Raw genomic sequence first — 22527 nt, 5'->3', positions numbered from 1 at the left:
AAGCAGCAGGCTGTGAGGTATGGGGGGCAGGGGGGGCCCGAGGACCCTCCCAAGCCAGGCCCCACTCTGCAGCCCAGAGTGCACCCCACCCGGCCTGCATCCCCAGACGCCAGCAGAGAATGAGCCCCACCACGTCTCCCCACCACGGGGCCCGAGACCAAGAAAAGGGGGTTTAGATGAAGTCAGAGGGAGCAGGAACCAGGTTCCTCAGTTGGGGGGGTCCAGTGACAAAGACTCCCTGCATGAGGGATGACAGGGCCTCTGGAAACAGCCTCTCCTCGGGGCAGAGTGGAGTGGGGGCGGGGACGTGCTGCTAATCCTAAAAAGTGGCTTCTGGAATGTGCCAGTGACTCGCCGGGCAGCCAGAGGGCCCAGCCGAGAAAGGCGACTCTGCCAAGGGGCAGTGGCCGGAGCCTGACCCCATTCACGGGGCCACAGCAGGTTCTTCTTCCCGGAATGTGGGAGGGCAGCATGGTAAGGGGCCCAGCTGCCAGCCAGAGCCCCTTTGGCTGCCCGCCTGCCACATGACCTTGGGCAGGTGGCATACCCTCTCACGTGTGACCCGGAGACAGTGATGACGGCGACTTACCATCACAGCGGCAGCCAAAGCTTCTAAACCACCTGCTCTACCAGGCGTAACTGATGCGAACTCTCCCCGTGCTCCCCAACCCCGTGCTATCAGCACAAGTATCATCCCCATTTCATGAGACTGAGGGCACAGAGAGGCTAAGGAACCAGCCCCGGGCCACACAGCCCGCAGGCATCAGAGCTGGGATCTGACTCCCAGAGCCGAGATTCCTAAGGACTCTGCTGCCCGCCTCTCACGGGGTGTTAGGAGGAGGAAAGGAGTCACGGCACAGAAAACCCTGGCGCTGAGCACCCCGGTGCTCCACAGACCAAAGCTGGGCTTTCACTTGAACCCAAGACCGGACGGGGCAAAACACGCAGGGCGGGGAGCTGGAACTCGGGCCACAGGAGGCCCATCCACACGCCCCAGGGCTGCAAACACAAAGACGGCTGAGCAGACACGGGTTCCAGCGGTCAGTGTCACTAACAGCCTTCACCGACTGGAAAGTGCCAGAGAGACACAGAGAGAGAGGGGGCACGGCCAGTCGTGCACACAGCGGGCCTGGCGCAGGCTGGGAACCGGACGGAGTGGGTAGAACTGGGGGGAGACCGGCCCAGCGTGGAGGTGGGGGGACCCACGTCTCACCTGGCTGGCAAAGGGCAGGCCCAGCCCCCGGAGAGCGGGTACCGCGTGGCTGGCATTCACCATCAGCTCCAGAGTGCCGTCCATCGGCCAGGCCACCAACGCTGCCACGTCCACGCTGACCCCACCATCCCCTCCGTGGAGGGCCATGCTGGCCTCGCTCTGAGTCTCTAAGGGCAGAGAAGGGCACAGGCTGCTGAGGGCTCAGTTCGCCTCCTTTCTCAGGGGGCATGAACCCCAGGCAAGACTTCTTGCTTTGAGCCACCGAGACGTCAGGAGGCAGCCCCCACCTGCCCCCGGGGATCTCGGCCTGGCTTCTCCTCCTCCTGGGCTGGCTGCCAAACTGACACTTCGCACTGTCCCTCCCCGCCTAGGGAGGGTCAGCCCCTCGAGGGCAGGGCCTTTACTTTTCCCCTGGGCCCATCCCCAGCACTTAGCACCCCTGGACACACCCCAGGGGTCCAGGGCTTGTCAAGGGAACAGATGAATACTTCTCTCCAGGTTTACCAAACATCCAATCACTATCAAATGATTCCGACCTGCAGCCTGCCCGGCCCAGACTGGAGGGGCCCCACTCTTTCCACCCATCCAGGAACCTCTCGTGGTACCCAGCTGGACCACGCCTCATCTTAGCAAGCAGGGGGAAAAAAACCCTCTGGACGAGGAGAATCCAGAAGCTTTCTTCTTCTTCTTTCTGGACTTAGACTCCTCCTGCTCCATTAGAAAATACTTACCCAGGGTAAGTGCATGAAGCCTAGTCTACATGTCACATGTACCCCACAGCCCCAGCCTGTGACCCCTGGCCCAGGCCATCGCCAGCCTCATGGGCCCATCAGCACAGGTGGCGCTTTTGGCAGATGTGGACAAGGTGGCCCTAAGCCTCTGTTTCCTCATCAATTAAGTGGGCACAGCCTGCCCACCTTGAGTGACGATGCCAAGATTCGTGGAGGTAACACACCTGAAAACACGCGGGGGGCACACAGACCTCAGGAAGCGTTCCTGTCCTCGCCTGATGCAGTGTTCAACCACATGCACCTGCTGTGTAGGGGGTCCGAAGAGGAGGGGACACACACCTGAAGGGGCCCCCATCTCCACGCCCGGGCATGTTTCAGACCCTCGGGGACACCAAGAATGTTAATACCAGGCAGAAAATACCCCCTAAGGGGTTGGGACAGTTAAACATGGACAGCAGTGCACAGGTGAGAAGTTTCCGCGGCTACAGGCAGCCACACCAGGTTTCTCAAGGGCCAGGAACCGGTCATCCTGGAACGACTGTCCCGTCATTTACCCGCCACGACCCCAGTAAACCCTTCCTCAGAGCAGTCTGTGAGGTCAGTCCCTCTCTGTCTGTTCCAGGTTCCCACTCAGCCCATAGCGGGCTGAGAGCCAAGGACAGAAAAGAAGATGGCCCAAATGACAGGGGAGCCACCAAGGGTCCCGTTCTCTGCAATCTACATAGTGGTCAGAGGGTGGCTCTGGAGTCACACTGCCCGGATTCAAGTCCTGATCTCATTGTTCAACAGCTGTGTGGCCTGGGACACGTGACTCAACCTGAGTTTCCATCCTTCTCTGCAGAATGGGGGCAGTGACTAATCTCTACCTCATATGTTCATGACTTCATTCAACAGATGTTTAATTGAACACTCACTCCACTCCACTCTGCAGAACAGGTAAAAATCATCCCTGGGTCCTTGGGGAGTGCACAACCTAGCGTGGGTGGGCAGAAGACAGGCAATGAGAAATGAAGGTGTTTAGTAAGTATGTTATATGGTATGTTAGAGCTACCAAGCCAGGAAAAGGAGGGAATGAGCTAGAGAGAGGTGGGGGTACAAATAAACAGGGTGGGTGGGAAAGGACTCATGGAGGAGATGACTTATGAAAAATAACCGAAGGAGGTGAGGGACTGAGTCAAGCACATATGCAGGGGAAGAGCCTTCGAGGCAGAGGAGCAGCCTGTGCAAAGGTCCTGAGGCAGGAGCAAGCCTGACGTGTCTGAAGAATAACGAGGAGTGAAGTAAGTAGGGGCCAGAAGTTTGTGGTCAGTGAGATGAGTGTGCTGATCCTGAGGGCTCAGAGGCCCCACTGTGGGCTTCAACTTTCCCTGGTGTGACTGGATGGCTGAGCAGACTTGGCGAGCTCCTGTGTGTGGAGAGCTTGCCTGGTGTGTATGCAGTAAGCACTCGATCAACACTGGCTCTTATTACCGTTACCTTCCCTTCCCCCTCCATTAGAAGTTAAACCGTTTCCCCCTAAAAATTATGTTGAAGTCGCAACCACTAGTGCCAATGAGCGTGACCTTATTTGGAAAGAAGGTCGCTGCAGAGGTCATCGTGCTGACATGAGGTCGTGCTGGAGTAGGGGGGGGCCCGAATCCACCATCTGGTGTCCCCAAGAAAAGAGGCACAGACAGATGGGAGGGATGTGGCCACAAGCGGGGGAATGGCTGGGTGGAGAGGCAAGGAAGGACTGTCCCCAGAGAGCCTTGGGCAGGAGGGTGGCCCTGCTGACACCTGAGCTCTGACCTCTGACCTCCAGGACCGTCAGTGAACAAGCATCTGTGGTTTCAGGCTACGCAGTTTGTGGTGCTTTGCCTTGGCAGGCCTGGGAAAGGAGCGCATGCTCCCGGGGAATCAGGCAAGGATGTCCCGGTTGGTTCTGGAGCTCAGGACCACTCTGGGCCCGAGGGGGTCTCAGCGCACCTGAGACTGGCGGGCAGGCTCCGGGCCGGGGGAAGCCGGCTCTTGGGCCTCGGGGCAGTGCCCTGGGCGCCTTACCGAGCGTCTGCAGCCTGGCGCTAAGGCGGGCCTTGCGCGGGAGTCCGGCCCGCAGCAGGGTCACGCTGTTGTGTTCGCTCCAGCCAGCGAGTTCCAGGTGCCCAGCACGGCGACAGCAGCTCACGGAGTAGCTCAGGGAGGTGGGCCCCACCAAGATGCGTCCGGAATGCTCGAAGCTGGAGCCGCGGCCAGGAAGCTCCACAGCGGCCTGGAATGACACGGAGGAGAGGCCGCCTCACCCTGTGCCGGGACGGCAGCCCGGCCCAGCTCCCCCTGGATCCGGGAAACCCACAGCGCCGGACTGGGAGGAGCAGAGGCCCCCCCTTCAGGAGCAGGTTTAAGGAGGAGCAGGGTTGCAGGGGCTGTTTTGCTGGGTGGGGCTTGCTGGCTGAAGAGTGTCTGTTAAGAGGAGGGGCTCTTAGAACTGCGATGGCTCAGGTAGGCCACATGGGCACAGAGCTCCCGCCCTGCCTAAAACCTTCCAAAGGTACGTATGCTTTGTAAACTTTTCACTGTGGTAAAATACACGTAATACTTACCATTTGAAGTCTACTTTTTAAACGCTTATTTATTTGAGAGAGAGCATGAGTAGGGAAGGGGCAGAGACAGAGATTGACAGAGACAGAGAAAATCCCAAGCAGGTTCTGCACCGTCAGCATGGAGCCTGACGTGGGACTCGATCTCACGAACCGCGAGATCATGACCTGAGCCGAAATCAGGAGTCAGAGGCTTAACTGGCTGAGCCACCTGGGCGCCCCGATCCCTTGTGATCGCTTGAGCAAGGGAAGCGCCTTGTGTTCTAACAAGGTGACCTCTGGGGGGCTCCTGGGGAGGGCCGGCCACCAGGAAGACCGACCCTTGGTTAGGAGCTGGAACCTTCAGCCCCGGCCCCCCAGCCTTGAGGAGGGGCGGAGGAGCTGGGGATTGAGTTAATGACCCAACATGCCTACGTGATGAAGCCTCCATGAAAACCCAACTGTGGGGCTCGGGGGCGTGGACACATCCACGTGCAGGGAAAGCGAGCCAGCAAATTGTGCAGGGAAACCCCACCCATCTGGCTACACACGGTCTGTGCACCAGAGGGAAAACAAGAGCTCGTTCTGGGTGGAGGGTGAGGGTGGGGGGGTGACGTCGACCAGGGCGGGTCTACGTGGGGAGGGTGGGGGATGTGATGTCGACCAGGGCGGTCTATGCAGGGAGGGTGGGGGGGGGGTGCTGACGTCAACCCGTGTGTGGGTCTACACCCGGCGGAGGGGGGTTTGACATTGATCAGGGCAGGTCTACGCAGGGAGGGAAAGGGGGGTGACGTGGACCTGTGTGGTCTACACGGGGAGGTGACGTCGACCAGGGCGGGTCTATGCAGTCAGGGTGGGGGTGACATCGACCAGGGCAGGTCTGTGCAGGGAAGGCTGGAGAAAGGACATGTGTGCAAAGACCCGGGGAAGCCAGAGGCGGGCAGGGGGCACGGAAGGGAAGGAGGACCTGCCAGTTTGAGTACAGGGCGCAGACAGTGTGGCCCGAAGAAAGTCCGCGAGGGCAGCCATAGCGGGTGAGCCCAGAGAGGGGACAGGCCAGATCTTGGCACGAAGCTTTCTGGCGCCAGGCTGGTATCTGACTTAGAAGGGCTCTAGGTGGAGACCACGGGGGCCACGGTGGGAGCAGGGAGCCCAGCTAGGTGGCTAGAACCCAGGTGTGACCTGAGGGGGCCTGGAGCAGGTGACAAAGCTGGAGGTGGGGAGAAGGGGTCGGGCTCCAGGTATACTGGGGGGGGATACACCGGCAGTTCCCGCGAGAGGTGCGTCTGGTGTGTGAGTGGCACGGGATGAAGGATGACGCCAAGGGTCTGACCGCCGCCGGTCAAGGGCCAAGGGGCCGCTGGCCGAGAGGGGCAAACGGGAGGGGCGGGTGGTGCCCGCCCGGCCGCCAAGTGGAGCTACACACGCAGGTGGATCCAGAGGAGGGAGAGAGACTCAGAGACAGCACTGACGTGAACCACCGGGCCAGCCCCCCCAGGCAGTGCGAGCGGACACGGGTAACAAGGGGGTCAAGGACAAGCGCTGGGTCCCAGGGAGGCTTTGGAAAACGAGAATGTGTAATGGTCCCGGGGCTGCGGCTGGGCTAGGGAAGAGGGGGCTATCCCCACTTCCCAGATGAGAAGACCGAGACTCGGAGGGAGGTCTGAGTCTATTCCACACCCCTGCTCTCCTCCACACGTCCAAGGACATTTGCTGCATGAAGGAGGGCACACAGCTGTGGGTTTCCACGAGCGCCGAGGCTTACCTGCAGGCCCAGCGTGTCCTCTACCCGCAGCGTCCGCAGCATGGGGACGTCGTGCTGGAGGGTGTACTCCAGGGAGATGCGCTCTGGCTGCCGAGTGAACGTCAGCTCCTCGGACACCTGTCGGCATGGACGGCTGTGAGCTGGGCCGCTGCGCCGGGCTGTCCTCACCCCCTCCCTTCCCGCCACCAGCTCTCGGAGGCCCCGCCAGCAGAGCCCCACACCTGTCTGCCGTCCACTCCGACCCTCAGGGTGCCTCTGTGGCGGGGCCCCTGCCTCTCGGCGGCCAGGTGCAGCAGGACGTGGGCTGGGAGACCCGAGGGGCCGGGCTGGGGCAGGTCGTGCGTGAGCGAAACCTCCACCTCCCGCTGGTTCTGCAGCAGAGCAAGAGAAACAGACTCGCCGCCTGGGAGGTGGCCAGACTCTCTCACGAGGGCGGGGGGAGGGGGGGACAAACCACTCTGACGTTACACCAAGCCTCTTCTGTCCCCCTCCCTGGTGGCCGGGGCACTGTAGAAAAAGTTGGGGGGATTTACACCAAAAGCAGTCTGTACATCTGGGATGCCTGACATAAAGTAAGTGGCAAGGAAAAAAAATCCCGGGGCGAGGGGTGGACCCGGGAGAGGAACCTGAGAGAGAAAGGGCTTCCGCGAGGCACAGGGAAGGACCCGCAGGATGTTTGGGAAGGACACGCCTTGCAGGCTGGGATGCAGCAGAAAGAAAAAACACCAGGGGCCCGAAGGAAAACTCCCGAGACATCCAGAATGGTGCTCACTGGAGGACCGGCGAGGGAGCTGCTCACATGGGCGAGCGCGCACAACGTGCCCGGGCTGAGGACAGCACGGACTTTTAAGTTAAGGAGCGGTTAGCGGCTCTCCCCGGGAGCTCTGGGAAGGCCAGCTGGTTCGCACTGCAACCCAACAGGTGATTTTACCTGCACACAGCCCGCAGTCCGCCCGTTCCACCCCGTGCGTGCTCACCAAAACACAAGCACGAGTGTGCGTGAAGCAGCACTAGCGGTAAGAGGCTAAAATTGGACACTCGCGTCCGTAAGGACGGGAAGCAGGGTCTTGAAAGGACACTCGCACATCCACATTCACAGTAGCGGATGCACATTAGCCAAAGGGTGGGACCAAACCGAGGGTCAGCTGACGGATGAAGGACAGACAAAATGTGGTCTATGCACACCATGGGGTAATTACGTAGCCTTAGAAAGGAAGGAAATTCTTTTTTTTTCTTTTTTAAGCTTATTTATTTCTTTTGAGAGAGAGAGAAAGCAAGCGGGGGGGGGGGAGAGAGAAAGAGAGAGAGAGAGAGAGAGAGAGAATTCCACGCAGGCTCCGCGTTGAGAGTGCAGAGCCTGACGCGGGGCTCAGTCTCAAGAAGTGTAAGATCGTGACCTGAGTCGAGATCAGGAGTCGGACGCTTATCGGACTGAGCCACCCAGGCACCCAACAGAGGAAGGGCATTCTGTCGCCTGCAATACCATGGATGAACCCTGAGAACATGATGCTCAGTGAAAAGAGCCAGTCACAAAGAGACGTACTGTATGATTCCACCTAGACGAGGTAGGTGGGGTCCTCAGAGACAGAAAGTGTGTTGCCAGGGGCTGGCAGGGGAGTTCGTGTGTAATAGAGACAGGTTGGCAACAGTGTGAGTGTTTTGAAAATCACTGAAATGTGTACTTAAAAATGGCTAAGAAGATAAATTAAAAAAATTTTTTTTAATGTTTATTCACTTATCTTTGAGAGTGTGTGAGCGTGGGGAATGGACAGAGAGAAACACAGAACCTGAGACAGGCTCCAGGCTCTGACCTGTCGGCACAGAGCCCAACGTGGGGCTCGAACCCACAAACTGTGAGCTCATGACTTAAGCTGAAGTCAGATGTCCAAGTCACTAAGCCACCCAAGTGCCCCAAGATGGTACAATTTAGGTAAATGTTACCACAATAAAAAAATTTTAAGACAAAATAAAAATAAGGACATGATAGATGGATACGATGGGCAGTCAAAAGAGGACACCACCCAAAAGCTAACCAGTAGGACGGACGGATGAATCGTGATTTGTGTGCACCAGGGAATACCACTGAGCAGTGAAAAAGGAAAAAATCAACGAGTGCAGCATGGGCGAATCCCACAAGCTTAACGTTGAACCAAAGGGGGCGGACGTGAAGAGGAACATGCGTGTGCTTCCGCGGATGTGACATTCAAGAACTCGTGTTTGTGGGGACTCTTGGTGGCGGGTAAGAGGAATGGGGCCCAAGGCGGCTTCTGGGCTCTACTCACATTCTGTGCTTCGAGGTAGGTGGTGGTTGGTTTGTGAAAATTTCACCGAGCTGAGCATTTTCATCTCTGTGCTTTCCTACAGTCCTTACGTTGTACTTCAAGAAAACTTGTGAAAAACTTATTTATTAAGTTAATTTGAGAGAGAGAGGAAGTGAGAGAGTGTGGGAGCAGGGGAGGGGCAGAGAGAGAGAGAGAGAGAGAGAGAGAGAGACAGAATCCCAAGCAGGCTCTACACTATCAGCACAGAGCCCAACGTGGGGCTTGAACTCATGAACCGTGAGATCACGACCTGAACCACAATGAAGAGTCAAGCCACTTCACCGACTGAGCCACCCGGGTGACCCAAAACTCTTTTTTAAAGCAAACAAGCAAGAGAAAAGTGGGGGGCCACGAGGCCAGGGGAACTGAAGGCTTTCCTCCAATTATGGGTCCTGATGCTCTCATCCCCTGGGGCCTCTTTGGAGCTAGGAGGGTGGCCGGTGCTTCTCCTCGGGCCCCAGGACCCCTTCCCAGGCCGCCCCAGGCACCCGCTATCCCCATGCCCTCACCTCGGCAGTCTTGAAGGTGAGCAGCCCCCGCAAAGTGCTGTTGTCCACCGCGACCAGCGCCCGGGCGTCCGCAGCCACAGAACTCACTTCGACGTAGCCGGAGCTGTTGACTCGGCCCAGGACCCCCAGGGCCTGGAGGGGTTTAAAGAGACACAGAAGCAGGGCTCTTCACCAAGACACGGCTCAAAGCAGGCATCGGGAGTCCTACGAACTCCCACGAACCGGCTGCAAAATGGAGTGGGAACACCTTCCTAGGAGAGGGTTTGTGACTTTGATCAAGTTCTCAAAGGTCCTATGTCTGCAGACACGTCTCAAAGGTCCCCGGTCTGTAGCTCTCGGCCATTGGATGAACTTCTCTCTCGGGCCTCCCTCCTCCCCTAACCACCAGGGATCCTACTTTTTCGCAGCCAACGGAACCAAGTCTTGCAAGTCAACCTGCCCAAGAGACTGGCAACCACAGGAGCTGGAGAACTGACTTTTCAGCAGCTCTCCCCCTCTTCCCCTTGCCATCCTCCCACGTGGACCCAAACATCTGCTCCTGACAGAGGAACCTTCCAGAAAACTGGCTGCAAGCGGGAACACAGAGTGTTTCTGGGCTCCTCACCTTAGCGCATGACAGAAAAAGACACCGCCATTCCCCGGGCCTGCATTGTGCCCCGGGCAGGGCTGGGCAGCCAGTGTCTGCGGTTTTATCTGATCCTGAGAGCAGGGGTCTTTAAACCCATTTTGATAAAACTGAGGCTCAGAGAGGAGCCATGATTTGCTCAAGGCCACCCAGAGACAAGGGAACAGAGCCACGATTCGGTCTGGTGCTTCCTGATGTCACAGGTGGCCTCCCCAGCATGGGCCTTGTCATGCCCCGGCCAGACAGGCATTGGGCCCTGTCAACCCCTCCCTCCTCTTGGGAAGGTCTTCCTCCCAGGCCCCTGGGACCCCTTCTCCCTTGGGTTTCTCCTCCCCCCTGGCTTGTTTGCGGCACCCGTGGCTGCTTTTTATGCTACGGCTCCTTCTACACCCTCCCCATGGCCACCTGAGTCAGTCTCGTGGCCTTCAGTGGGACCACCGAGAGCCACGGACCTCCAGTCCAGACCAGAGCCAACCTCCTGACTCCCAAGAGCTGTGCCCGACATCTTCACTTGGGTGTCCAACAGCTCCATCAAATTCAATACGTCCAAGATGTGACTGTCAGGGACTCCTCCCACTGTGCTCCCCATCATAGGAAACAGTAGCCCCAGAGCTCTTGTCACACAGAACACAAGCACAGGAGGCACCCTGCTCCCCGACCCCCTCTCTCACACACCCAGACCCCCACCCAGTCCTCTCACAGCCTCTACAAAGGATCCTGAATCTGAGCGTACTTTTTATAAAACAGGGATCGGCACACCATGTGGCCCATGGGCCATATCTAGCCCACAACTTGCTACTGTAAATAAAGCTTTATTGGAATACAGTCGCGCCCGCTTGTATATATATGTTCTATGGTGTTTTGTGCGACAACCACAAGGCTGAGTGGTTGCTACAGAGGCTGCACAGCCAGCAAAGCTGAAGATATTTACTGTCTGGACTTTCAGAGAAATGGTTTGCTGACCCTGGTCCTAGCAAATGCCCTTTCCTCTCTGGATCTGCCTCAGGGCCTTTGCACTGGCCATGCCTAGAACACTCATTCCCCAGATATCCACATGGCTCCTCCCTCTTCTCCTTTAAGTCTGTGCTCAAAAGTCATCTGGTCTTCGGGGCCGACCTTGACCAAACTGCAGTATGCGTCCTGTCGTCCTCCACTCCCCCGTTGCCACTTTCTGCCTCTCTGTAGCCCTTATCACTAAGTAATATACTCTGTAATTCGCTCGTTTAGGCTGGGGACTGCCTGTCTCCCCAGGTAGGCATTTACCTCTTCTGGGTGCGTGGCCACATTTCCAGGGCACAGAGTGGGCTCGACAAGTATTTGATGAGTCCCGCCCTCTGGGATTCATTTCCTCTCCCTTGTTTGGCAGGCGGAGGGTGGAGGGGTGGGGGAGGGGGGAGGCAGCCTCTGCCCCACCCTCCGTGACCCTGGGGTCCACTCCTCCCACGCCGCAGCACCACCTACCTGCAGGGCCTCGCAGGAACTCTGGGCCAGCACCTGCCACTGCAGCCTGGGGCCCAGGTGCAGCTCCCCACTGCCCTGCAGCTCACAGGCCCCCGCCCGCAGCCGCAGACCCAGCCGGCGCCCGGACTCCCACCCAAGCTGGGTGGTCAGCAGGGCCTCTGGGGGGACGGCCCGCAGCACAGGCAGCGTGTGACTCAGCTTCACTCGGAGCGTGGCCTCGGACCGGTGCAAGGCGGCCACCAAGGTCAGGGAGGCAGTGCGGCCGGCCGACGCGAGGGACCCCGATACATCTGCTTCCCCATCTGCAGTGCGCAGAGAGCCGCTGAGCTGTGTCCGGGCTGGGAGGCCCAGGCCCTGCCAGACGAGAGGGGGTCAGAGGGAGGTCCCATGTCAGGGGGGAATCTGACCAACCTGTGCTTCCCGCGTCCCCCATTCCAGCAACAGCAAACTCACAACAGACAAGTATCCACTGGAGAAACTTAGTACACAACTACCTGGTGCTACATGTTCCCCAAGGACAGCCTCTTTTCATCTATTCCCAGCCCTGAGGTGGGTAGTCACTATCCCCAAATGACAGACGGGGAAACTGAGGCTCGGAGGCAGAGCACACGCCTGGGATCATACCGCTGGTACGTAACAGCACTGAAGTTTGCAGGGGGTCTGTCTTTAGGCCGGTCTAATGGGATAGTCACTAGCCCCATGGGACTGCTTCCATTCAAATTAATATGAAGTAAAAGGAGAAATTTAGTTTCTCGGTCATACTGGTGAGCACAGTTGAAGCGCTCAGGGCCTGCAGCGAGTGGCTACTGTTCTGGAAACGAAGGACAGAACTCTCCGTCGTGGGCAACTCAATTAATAGAGACAGAGCATAGACAGACAGGGATGCTGAGAGGACTGGACCCCATCCCTACGCCCAGGAAGCTCCATCAGGAGGTGAGAGACAAGGAGACAGGCAGAGGGGCCTGCCCCCCCGCAGACAAGGACGCCAGTCCTGACTCAGCATCTCCCTTTCCTGAGAGTCGGGCTCCCCTCCCCCAAATATCATAGGACCATTCTCACATCATCTCCTGGCCCAGAGAATGCCCAGCCGGTGGCCTCTAACAGGTTATGAAACCAAGATGTGCCTGTCCCCACTGTTAGCTAAGGGGAGCGCCCCCCCATTTCCTTCCTGTACTCAGAATTTCACTAAAAAAGACAAATTGATCAATTCCAAGTCGGTGGCCCTTCTGTCGCACAGCGCTGAGTGAGTCCCCCCACCCTGTGCCTTGATCTCCCCATCTGCCGAGGGGGACGGTGAGATTAAAGAGGAACCAAGGGTCAGAGAGAGCATCTGGGAAATAGTGGCTGGGGTCTTGGGAGGCGCCCGGGGCACGAAGCCAGCCAGGCTCACGCCTCACGCCGACAGGGGGTCCGGAGGTCCCTCCAGTCACCTCGTGGGCCCGCCATACGCACCTCCAGCAGCGGGCAGCCCGGCTCGGCGGCCAGCGTCCACGTGCTCTGGTTCTCCACGTGCTGCTCCAGCGAGCCCTGCAGCCGGCACGGCCCCAGCTGGAGGGCCAGGGAGCTGCGGGCAGGGGACCGGGGCTGGGCGGCCAGGCTGACGGCGCTGCTGGGCGGCAGACCCAGGCGGCCCAGCAGGGGCAGGGAGTGGGCCAGGCGCCCGACGACCAAGGTCTGGGGCCCGCAGGTGAGGGCCAGCAGCAGGTGGGCGTCTCCAGGGTCACTTCGAAGGCTTGAGGCCAGATTGACCTCACAAGGGCTCCAGCTCAGGCTGCCCTCGGCGTGCAGGGCCTGCGGGAGGCCTGTTGCCTGGAAATATGGGGAAGTGGCTGGACTTAAGGGCAGCTTCAGAAGCCCAGACGGGGGAGCTGACGATGGGCCTGGGTGGGAAAGGGCAGCGTTGACCCTACGGCCTCAAGTCCACCAGCACCTCCCCCTGCCAAGTGACCGATACCCTGTGTACCCCCTCAACGGACATGGGCTTGAGTTCCGGCTCCACCAATGGCTCCATCTTTCCGAACTTGGAACCTCGGTTTACCCATCTCTGAATGTAAATGAGTTAATACTTGTGAGTTGCTGGCCAGAGCCAAGCGCCCGGAAAGCCTGGCTATTGGAAATTCAGCATCAGCATCAGTGATCGCTGGCTGGAGGGCAGAGGGCCTCAGTAACGTGTTCCACTGGGGCAGACAACATGCCCCACACGGGGGCACCGACCCAAGATGGGAACGAGAGGGGAGTAACTGGGCTCATTCTCTGGGCCCCAGAGCCTGGGACTAGGGATACAAGCGGCCCTTCCTGGTGGGGGTGAGGATTTCAAGGAGCACTCAGCACACAATGCTCAATAAACTTCGTCTGTTATTTTTTTTTTTTTTTTTTTTTAACGTTTATTTATTTTTGGGACAGAGAGAGACAGAGCATGAACGGGGGAGGGGCAGAGAGAGAGGGAGACACAGAATCGGAAACAGGCTCCATCAGCCCAGAGCCCGACGCGGGGCTCAAACTCACGGACCGCAAGATCGTGACCTGGCTGAAGTCGGACGTTTAACCGACTGCGCCATCCAGGCGCCCCCGTCTGTTATTTCTTAATATTCTTATGATTACTCTCAGACCCTTAAGCCTAGGGGTAGGATAAGTGAGCTCATGAGAAAAGAATCAACTCCAGCCCCAGAAAGAAAGGCAATCAGGAGGGCCCTTTGTGAAAGGGGAGACAATTCATTTTGGGCCCCATTTTTTGGCTCAAACCTTTGTAGTCCATGAAACCCCAAAGGCAGAGGACAATGGCAAAAAGACGGAAATTTCTTAGGCTGAGGGCAGAGCCGGGCATACAGTAAGCAGCTAATAATTTATGGAGGGAGGTGGGAGCCCCGCCAGGGCCCCGCACTGACAGGTGGAGAGGTGCCTTACCTCCAGCAAGGGGCAGCGATTCACCAGTGACAGGGTCCAGTTGGCGTGTGTGATGTTGGCCTCGGGGCTGATGTCCCCACGGGCAGTCAGGGCGCACTGGCCCAGGGCCACCGCCAGCCCGGCCCCGGCGGGTTCGTCTCCCGCCACGGACACTTGGATGTGGTTGTCAGGGGCAACCCCCAGAGCCTCAAGTGGAGGCCATGCGTGCTGGAGGCCGGTGTCCAGATGGATATGGCGGTGGCCGCAGGCTGTGTGGACGTGGGCCCGGGCGAAGGTGTCCCCAGAAGATATCTGAGCCGCCAGACTGGCCGTGCGGGCGTGGACCAGGAGGGAGCCGTTCAAAGACAACACAGCCAGATCCTACCCCCAAGAAAGGCAAGGAGAGGCCCAGCAGGTGTCCCTACAATACCCCACCAAGCGGTGGTTCACCCTCTGCCTGGCCTGGGGGATCAGGGAACCCCCATCCCCTGGGCCACCCCCATCCCCAGCTAACAGGCTCTACTCTTGCAAAGTGCTTCTCTCTAACAGCTGAAAATGGCCACCCATGGAGTCATCAAGTTCGGCCTCTAAGAGCATTTCAGGGTCCCTGATGTCCCCCTCCCCATGACACATAGTAGGGAAGGCAGCCCATCTGTCCAGCCTGTTCAGACCCCTCCAGTCCTGACCCCTTATTCCCTTAGTTAACCCTCTCGCCATCCAGGCCGCTGTGTGACCTTGGCAAAGTGACCAGCTCCTGTGGGATATGCCAGCACGCAGCCAGGCCGTGGTGGCGGGCCTCGGGAGCAGAAACACCTCTGTCCTCCTCCCCCAGACAGTCTTTGGGGCTACACACCCACCCCTCCCCTGCCAGCAGGCACGGAGCTCAGCCAGGCCAGGCTACCAGCTGCCCACTCGGGGGCCCACAGGGCAGCACTGACCAGGTCTGCAGGCAGCCCCCTGGTTGCATCCAGTTCACTCTGGGTCCGGGAACCATAGGGCCCTGTGGCTCAGGACTCCCTGCCACAATGTGCCTGCGACGGAGAGGACCCACTGTCCACCCGTGCCCCAGCCCAGGAGAGCTTGGAGCCACCTAAGCTGGGCTGTGCCCCAGTCCAGCTGTGCATTGTGGGGGACATGGAGGGCTCAGAGGAGGGGACCATGTGGGTCAGCCTGGCAGTGGCCACAGGCCCCTGGGCCATGCTGTGGGCAGTCCTCAGGGCTCAGGCTGTGCCAGCCCCCCGGATGCAGACCACCCTCTGCCACCACTACCCGGCAAACGACAGAGACCCAGGTACCTCCAGAGGCTGCTGGGCGAAGTCCCCCCAGCAGAGCCCTGACAGCTGGGCAGGCGAAGCGTCTCCACTACAGTTGACCTGCAGAGACCAGCAGGGTCGGGAGGGGAGCACGCCGATGGCCGCTGCCCGGAAGATGGCAACGGGAGTCGTCTTTCCCCGACCCGGGCTCCAGATGGAGCACAGAGATCCAGCCCAGCCCCATCACCCTTCGTGGAAGCCTCCCTGGGAAAATAACCCCGAAAGAGAGGTTTGTGCAGAAACCCGGCCCTACCCCACAGCATCGTCATTAAACCAAAGGAACCAGAGCTCAGGTCCTCACACGGCCTCCGTGTGCCAGGTTCTACCTGGTTCCTCATCTGATCCTCAAGGAAACCACAAGAGGTGGGAATGGTCAGCAGTCCCACTGTGCAGATTAGGACACTGAGGCACAGAGAGTAAGCAAGTTGCCCCAAGTCACGCAAAGGGGAGGTGAGGAAACAGTGTGGCTTTAGCCGCTCGCCCTGATCCCCGGCCCGACCTCCCGCACACTGTGGATGGTTTAGCCACCCCTGTGCCACCACAGACAAGGCTTCCTGCTTCTCATCCTTGAGAACAACGCAGAGGTGAGCTACGTTTGCTGTCCCTTCTTCAGTGTTCAAGGTCTTTCCTGGAGGGGCAGGTGCGCGCCCAAAAGACTCGCTGGTGGCCAGGGTGTGGACGGTCTGAACTTTACTAGAGGGGACCAGAGTGCCTCCAAAGTGGCTCCCTCAATTGGGGCGCTTCCAATTAGGGTGGGGGCGCCGGGGGGTCAACAGGACCACAGGACAGGTGGAGGAGAGGACGGGTGGACAGGAGAGGAAGAGTTCAACACAGGGTGTGGCGGACGGAAGGGAGAATGCGGAGTTGCTGGGAGGGAAGATGGGGGGGCGAGAGGAGGGGCCAAGGTGGCAGGGGTGGGGCAGCGGGGCAGATCCGGGGAGGGGCCCGGCAGGTGGCAGGAGTCCCGCGGGTGACCTAAGAAGTGGGCGAGGCGAGTTGGCTGGGATGCGCCCTCAGGCCGGTCGCTCACCTGGAGCCGCGCGGGCACGGTGCCCAGGAGCGCTGAGAGGCCATGGTGCAGCTCGAGGGCCAGGCCCCCGTGGCCAGGCTGTCGCCTCGCCTCCAGGGCCACGTGGAGCTGCTCGCCGTCCACACTCGCCGTCAGCCCAGCCGCCACACGGTGTCCCGCGCTCTGGGCAGAAGCGAAGCCGTGTGTGTCCCTGGGACCCGCTACCCCCGGGGCCCCCGCGTCCAGCCCCCCACCCACCTGGAAGTGTCCGCGGCCGTCCACGGAGAACGGGAGGCCCCAGCGCCTGAGGCCGGGCACCGTGTGCGCCAGGCTGGCATGGAGCAGGTGACCCGGGGCACCAGGGGCCAGGCCGTCCAGGCCAAGCGCTGCGTCCAGCTGGGCCTGCGCGCTCCGCGCCATAAAGCTCGTGGAGAGGTTGGAAGCCGCGTGGGTGTGTGACAGGAGCATTTCCGCCTCCGAGGGGAGTCCTGGAGGCAGAAGGAGCCACAGAGATGACTGAGCCCAGTCTACACTCCACGGGAGCCCGAAGGGGGTAAGAGGGTGGGCTGCCGTCGGCCCAGCTTCTGTCTGCAGCGTCCCCAGGCCCTGGGGCAACCTCGGGCCTCTCAGGTCCCACTTCCCCCAACATACCAGGTGGAACCGTATGAAAGTGTCAACATTCAACACTTTCTGATTCATACAAGTGGTGATTTCACTAAGGACCACCTCCGCCACACTCAGCAAGTGACAGGCCTTGTGTCCCCTTCACACTTCCAACCCTTCAGGGACAGGGACTGGCCCTCAGAAAGCAGGAGGAGAACAGAGGGGGTCTGATCTCGCATTCTCCCCTAGCTGCCACACTCTGAGCCCCTCTAGGCCTTACTCAAGGGTCCCCAGGAAGCTAGAGCTGGGGGTGTCCTATTTCCTAACTGTGGTACAGGAGCACATCCTTGAGGCCCCGCTAGACCAGCTTTCAAGAGGGAGAAGCTGGAGGGGAGGTGGTGGGATGGGGAGTCCTGGGGGAGGGGCCACCGGATTGGGAAGGACGTCAATACTCAGTAGCAACTAACGTCCCTGCACTGTGTGTTCTGGGTGAATAACACACAGCCCAAGGACGACAGCAGCACTGGGAGAAGCTGGCAGGGGAAGGAAATACAGCTGGAAGGTGGATGTGGGGACTAGAGGCTCCATTCTGTCTCCTACCCCTTGGCTTCAGGACCTGGACGTCTCTGGGGAGGGAGGGAGGCATCTGGCCCCGTCCACCCCTCCTACCTGCTTCACTCAGGGTGCTGATGTTGTGACTCAGGCTGCCTGAGAGCCGGCCATGCCCAGGGCCCCAGGCGCAGACCCCACCCAGAGCCAGGCTGGCTGCATCGGCACGGAGGTTGGCCTGGCCCCCCAGGCTCCCCGTCTGGGCCTGCAGCCGCCCTCTCAGCCAGAGCTCTCTTGGCAAGGCACGGGTGCCGTTCTGGGCAAGGATGCAGGTGACGCTGTGCATGCTGGTGCTGTTCCCTGCGTTCTCATGCTTGTCCCGCAGGAGGAAACCCAGCACAGCTGAGTCAGCGGTGACCCTGATGGTACCTGCAGAGGATGGCAGAGAAGTTGTACAGAGCAGGGGACTGGGCTGCTCTGGGCAGGAGGGAAGAGAATCCGGGGGTGGGGCAAGTTCCTAGACCCATGATGTAATTCTAACTCTTGCCACAGGGGGAACATCTGGGAAACAGACCAAATTAAAACAGCTCCCTCCCAGGAGGCTCTGAGGACCAAGCAAGCTACGAGCTAATTCACAAACAAAAGGGCTTTGGCAAAAACAAACAAAAACGAACAGGGACGTCAGTTAGTACCAGTGCTCAATTCCTGTTCTCAGAACCACAGACCACAGGGAAGAACAGCCCCATTCTAGAGACAACAAAACTGAGATCCAGCAAGGCTTGAGGGATCCAACCTTGAATTCCAGTGATAGAAAAACTGCTCAGAGATCTCTTCCATCCAGAAAAGACTCCACACCTTTGGGCCAGTCCGTGCCCATATATAACTCACACAAGAGGGGAATCTTGCTGTTATCAGAACCATTTACATCTACTGCCCCCACCCGGTCTCATGGTCCAAATGCCCATAACACCTCCCCTCCCGTCATCAAAGTTGGACTCACACGTTACCACCTCCAGGAAGGAGGCCCTTCTTCACCCCTGGACTGGTTTAAACACCCCTGTTCTGTGCTTCCAGACAGAGAGCTCATGCAAATCTCAATCAGATTACAGAGTGCACACCATTTTCCACACAGACAGAACTTTCTGACGTAAACTGCCAATTATGCTCATAAATTCCTTATGTTGTAGGGTCCTGTGTTACCATATCCTACAGGGTATTAACCAGTTAATCATGGATAACTAGAGTAAAACTTCACTAGATTATGATGAAGATATAATGAAATATTGTTGATGAGACAGGAATGGACCCCAACACAGAGTGGATTGATTTTCAACAAAGGTACAAAGCTAATTCAACAGAGAAAGGATGATCTTTTTATTTTTTTATTCTTTAGAGAGAGAGAGAGAGAGAGAGAGAGAGAGGGATTAGGCACACATGAGTGGAGGAGGGATAGAGGGAAAGAGAGAATACCAAGCAGGCTCCACGCCTGGCACAGAGCCTGATGTGGGGCTCGACCTCACGATCCCAGGATCATGACCTGAGGCAAAATCATTGGAAGCTCAATCGACTGAGCCACCCAGGCACCCCAGGATGGTGTTTTTAATAAATGTGAAATGACTGAAAATCCACAAGTAAAAAACTACCTCAACCCTTACCTGATCATATACACAAATTAATTCAAAATTAACCACAAACCCGAATTTAAACACTAAAACTATAAAGCTTCTAAGAACAAATAAAAATGATGTGGCCTCAGGTTTAGTAAATAAAGATTTTGTACACAACCGCAAAAGCATTATCCATAAAAGAAAAAAAAATAATCAACTGGAATTGATCAAAATTCAAAACTTGTGCTCTTTAAAAGACAAGAATTAATGAATCAAAGAATGAAAAGGCAAGCCACAGACTGGGAGAAGTTATTTTCAAAACACACATCTTACACAAGACTTGTGTAAATAACTCCCAAATTCAATTTGGGAATTCAAGAAAACAACTCAATTTCAAAAAAAAATTTTTAATATTTATTTTTAATAGACAGAGTTTAGGTGGGGAAGGGGCAGAGAGAGAGAGAGAAGGAGATACAGAATTCAAAGCAGGCTCCAGGCTCTGAGCTGTCAGCACAGTGGGGCTTGAACCCACCAGTTGTGAGATCATGACCTGAGCCAAAGTCAGACACTTAAGTGACTTAGCCACCCAGGCGCCCCAACAACTCAATGTTTTTTTTTTTTTTTTTTTTCAACGTTTATTTATTTTTGGGACAGAGAGAGACAGAGCATGAACGGGGGAGGGGCAGAGAGAGAGGGAGACACAGAATCGGAAACAGGCTCCAGGCTCTGAGCCATCAGCCCAGAGCCCGATGTGGGGCTCGAACTCACGGACCGCGAGATCGTGACCTGGCTGAAGTCGGACGCTCAACCGACTGTGCCACCCAGGCGCCCCAACAACTCAATGTTTTAAATGGATCAAAGGTTTAAATAGACACTTCGCTCACAAAAATTCATAAGTAGTGTATAAACCTATGAAAAGATGTTCAACAAAATCAGTACTTAGGAAAATGCAAATTTAATTATTTATTTATTTATTTATTTATTTATTTTTCAATTTGAGGGAGAAAGAGAGAGAACATGTGCGGGCATGAGCAGGGGAGAGGGGTGGAAAAAGAGAGTAAGAGAGTCCCAAGCAGGCTCCACGCTCAGTGCAGAGCCCAACACGGGGCTCGATCCCACGACCCTGGGATTATGACCTGAGCTGGGATCAAGAGTCAGATGCTCAACCAACTGAGCTACCCAGATTCCCCCAGAAAATGCCAATTTAAACCACAATGAGATTCCATCACCAATCAACACTGAAAACCCCCAAACCAAAAATGAGCGACACCAACTGCAAAAGCAAGGACACAGAGCAGCTAGGACTGTCACAGCGCTGGCGGGAATGTGAAATGGTACACCCACGCTGGAAGCGGTCCAGCATTTTCCTCCAGAGTTCGACACGTACTTGCCTTACAATCCAGCAAGCCCACTCAAGACAAATGAAACCATATGGTCCCTCAAAAACCTGTAGGCCAATGATTATAGTGGCTTTATTCATAATTGGAAAATCCAAAAAAAAAATTGGACAATACTGAAACCAATCCAAATGCCCTTCGACTGTGAATAGATAATCTGCTGGATATCAGCACCACGGAATACTACTCAGCAAAGAAAAGGAATAAACTGCTGATATGTGCAACAACTTGGATGAATCTCGACCACATCATGTTGGGCGGAAGACGCCATACTCAAAAGTTCACATACTGTTTCAATTCATGTCACACTATACAAAAGCCAAGGCTATAGGGGACAGACCGCAGCTCAGGGGTTGCCGGGGTGGGGGTGGGGGGGTGGTTAGGGAAGAGGCTGACCACAGTGGACCTTTGAGGGGAGATGTTAACTGTCCTGTACCCAGACTGTGTTGGTAGGTCCATAACTTTGTGAGCTTATCAAAACGTAAAAGGTTTTCCCCTATATGTAAATTACACTCCAAGAAATTATCCGTCAATAGTTGCCTTCAAAAATGAAGTAACACGGGGGCGCCTGGGTGGCGCAGTCGGTTAAGCGTCCGACTTCAGCCAGGTCACTATCTCGCGGTCCGTGAGTTCGAGCCCCGCGTCGGGCTCTGGGCTGATGGCTCGGAGCCTGGAGCCTGTTTCCGATTCTGTGTCTCCCTCTCTCGCTGCCCCTCCCCCGTTCATGCTCTGTCTCTCTCTGTCCCAAAAATAAATAAACGTTGAAAAAAAAAAAAAAATGAAGTAACACGTGTTACATGTTAAGAGATGGAGAGCTCATGGATGTAACTCAAAGTAAAGTCAACACAAGTAGTTCTCTGGGACACGTTTTATTTGACTGTGTTTAAAAATTTTTTTTTTAATTTTATGTTTATTTTTGAGACAGAGAGACAGAGACAGAGATAGACTGTGAGCAGGGGAGGGGCACAGAGATAGGGAGACACAGATCCAAAGCAGGCTCCAGGCTCTGAGCTGTCAGCACGGAGCCCGACGCAGGGATCAAACTCATCAACCGCGAGATCATGACCTGAGCCAGAGGCCGACGCTTAACCAACTGAGCCACCCAGGCGACCCATGTGTTTAAAAATTGTTTCGACCTACGTCATTTTATTATGAAATTTGGTTTGGGCCTATTTAGCCAATTTGGGATTAGGGGAGTCGGTGCTAATGTTACTACCAGAATAGAGAATGGCACCCACGTCTTAGGGGTCAGGGCAGAATCTTCAGGTTCTGAAACACTGGGCCCTGGACAGATGTCCAGCTAGGGCGCTGTGGTCAAGGATGCTTGGGCAAAGGGTCCCTTTTTGTGTCATTCTGGCTTTGGGAACCTTGTTAATGTTTCACACGATCAAAAACCAAACACATAAAATCAATAAGGATAGGGGAAACCTAAAAATGGAATACAAACAGGAACCAGCGAACCCCACTGCATTTCAAATGATTAACAGAATCGCACGGGGGCGGCAGGGGGATTAACCCTAACTGACATGGGAACACCGTGGTTGGATTTAGGCCTGCAATAGCTACTTGGATGAACTCCAACCACATTATGTTCAGGCCAAAGACAAAAAAAAAAAAAAAAAAAAAAAATTCTCATCAAATACTGAATTCTAGTTAATAGGGTTTCCTTTCACAGAGGTACAGGTTAGGGACTCTGCAACTACTTTCTGTGTATTGTAGGGCTGAGCAAATGAGTAATCCACTGCGGATGGTTACAGCCAAGTTTCTTTCTGTCGGAGAAAGGATGAGAAGGGTGAAAAGGGAAAACATGAGAATGAGCCTTCTGATGATAAACTGAAATTGAGGACATCAATGTGAATGAATGGTTTTAAACTTATCTATCTGTAGAAAGATACAGAAATGTGTGTGTGTGTGTGTATGTGTGTGCGCGCACACACGTCCATTTTCCAGGTCCATCCATTGAGAAAGTCTAGGACTGATAGTTCA

The 22527-nt window shown here is 56.4% G+C and overlaps 1 protein-coding gene across 1 annotated transcript in view; it reads right to left on the bottom strand.

Moving 5' to 3' along the window:
- LOC123589086 overlaps positions 1-22527 on the bottom strand; it is a gene marked incomplete at its 5' end in the record, with an annotated part of 131390 nt that overhangs the window by 38134 nt on the left and 70729 nt on the right. Inside the window, 12 exons of the mRNA XM_045460727.1 lie at positions 1214-1380; positions 3985-4192; positions 6265-6381; positions 6486-6635; positions 9095-9226; positions 11181-11534; positions 12633-12989; positions 14085-14444; positions 15359-15436; positions 16407-16568; positions 16644-16873; positions 17658-17966. Of these exons, the coding sequence (XP_045316683.1) occupies positions 1214-1380; positions 3985-4192; positions 6265-6381; positions 6486-6635; positions 9095-9226; positions 11181-11534; positions 12633-12989; positions 14085-14444; positions 15359-15436; positions 16407-16568; positions 16644-16873; positions 17658-17966 (2624 nt within the window). The remainder of the gene's footprint in view (positions 1-1213; positions 1381-3984; positions 4193-6264; positions 6382-6485; positions 6636-9094; positions 9227-11180; positions 11535-12632; positions 12990-14084; positions 14445-15358; positions 15437-16406; positions 16569-16643; positions 16874-17657; positions 17967-22527) is intronic.

This window comes from Leopardus geoffroyi, chromosome E3 (genome assembly GCF_018350155.1).
Source record: "Leopardus geoffroyi isolate Oge1 chromosome E3, O.geoffroyi_Oge1_pat1.0, whole genome shotgun sequence".
Classification (NCBI taxonomy): domain Eukaryota; kingdom Metazoa; phylum Chordata; class Mammalia; order Carnivora; family Felidae; genus Leopardus; species Leopardus geoffroyi.
The sequence above is the reverse complement of the archived record's forward strand: the minus strand, read 5'-3'. Positions and strand labels throughout refer to the sequence as shown.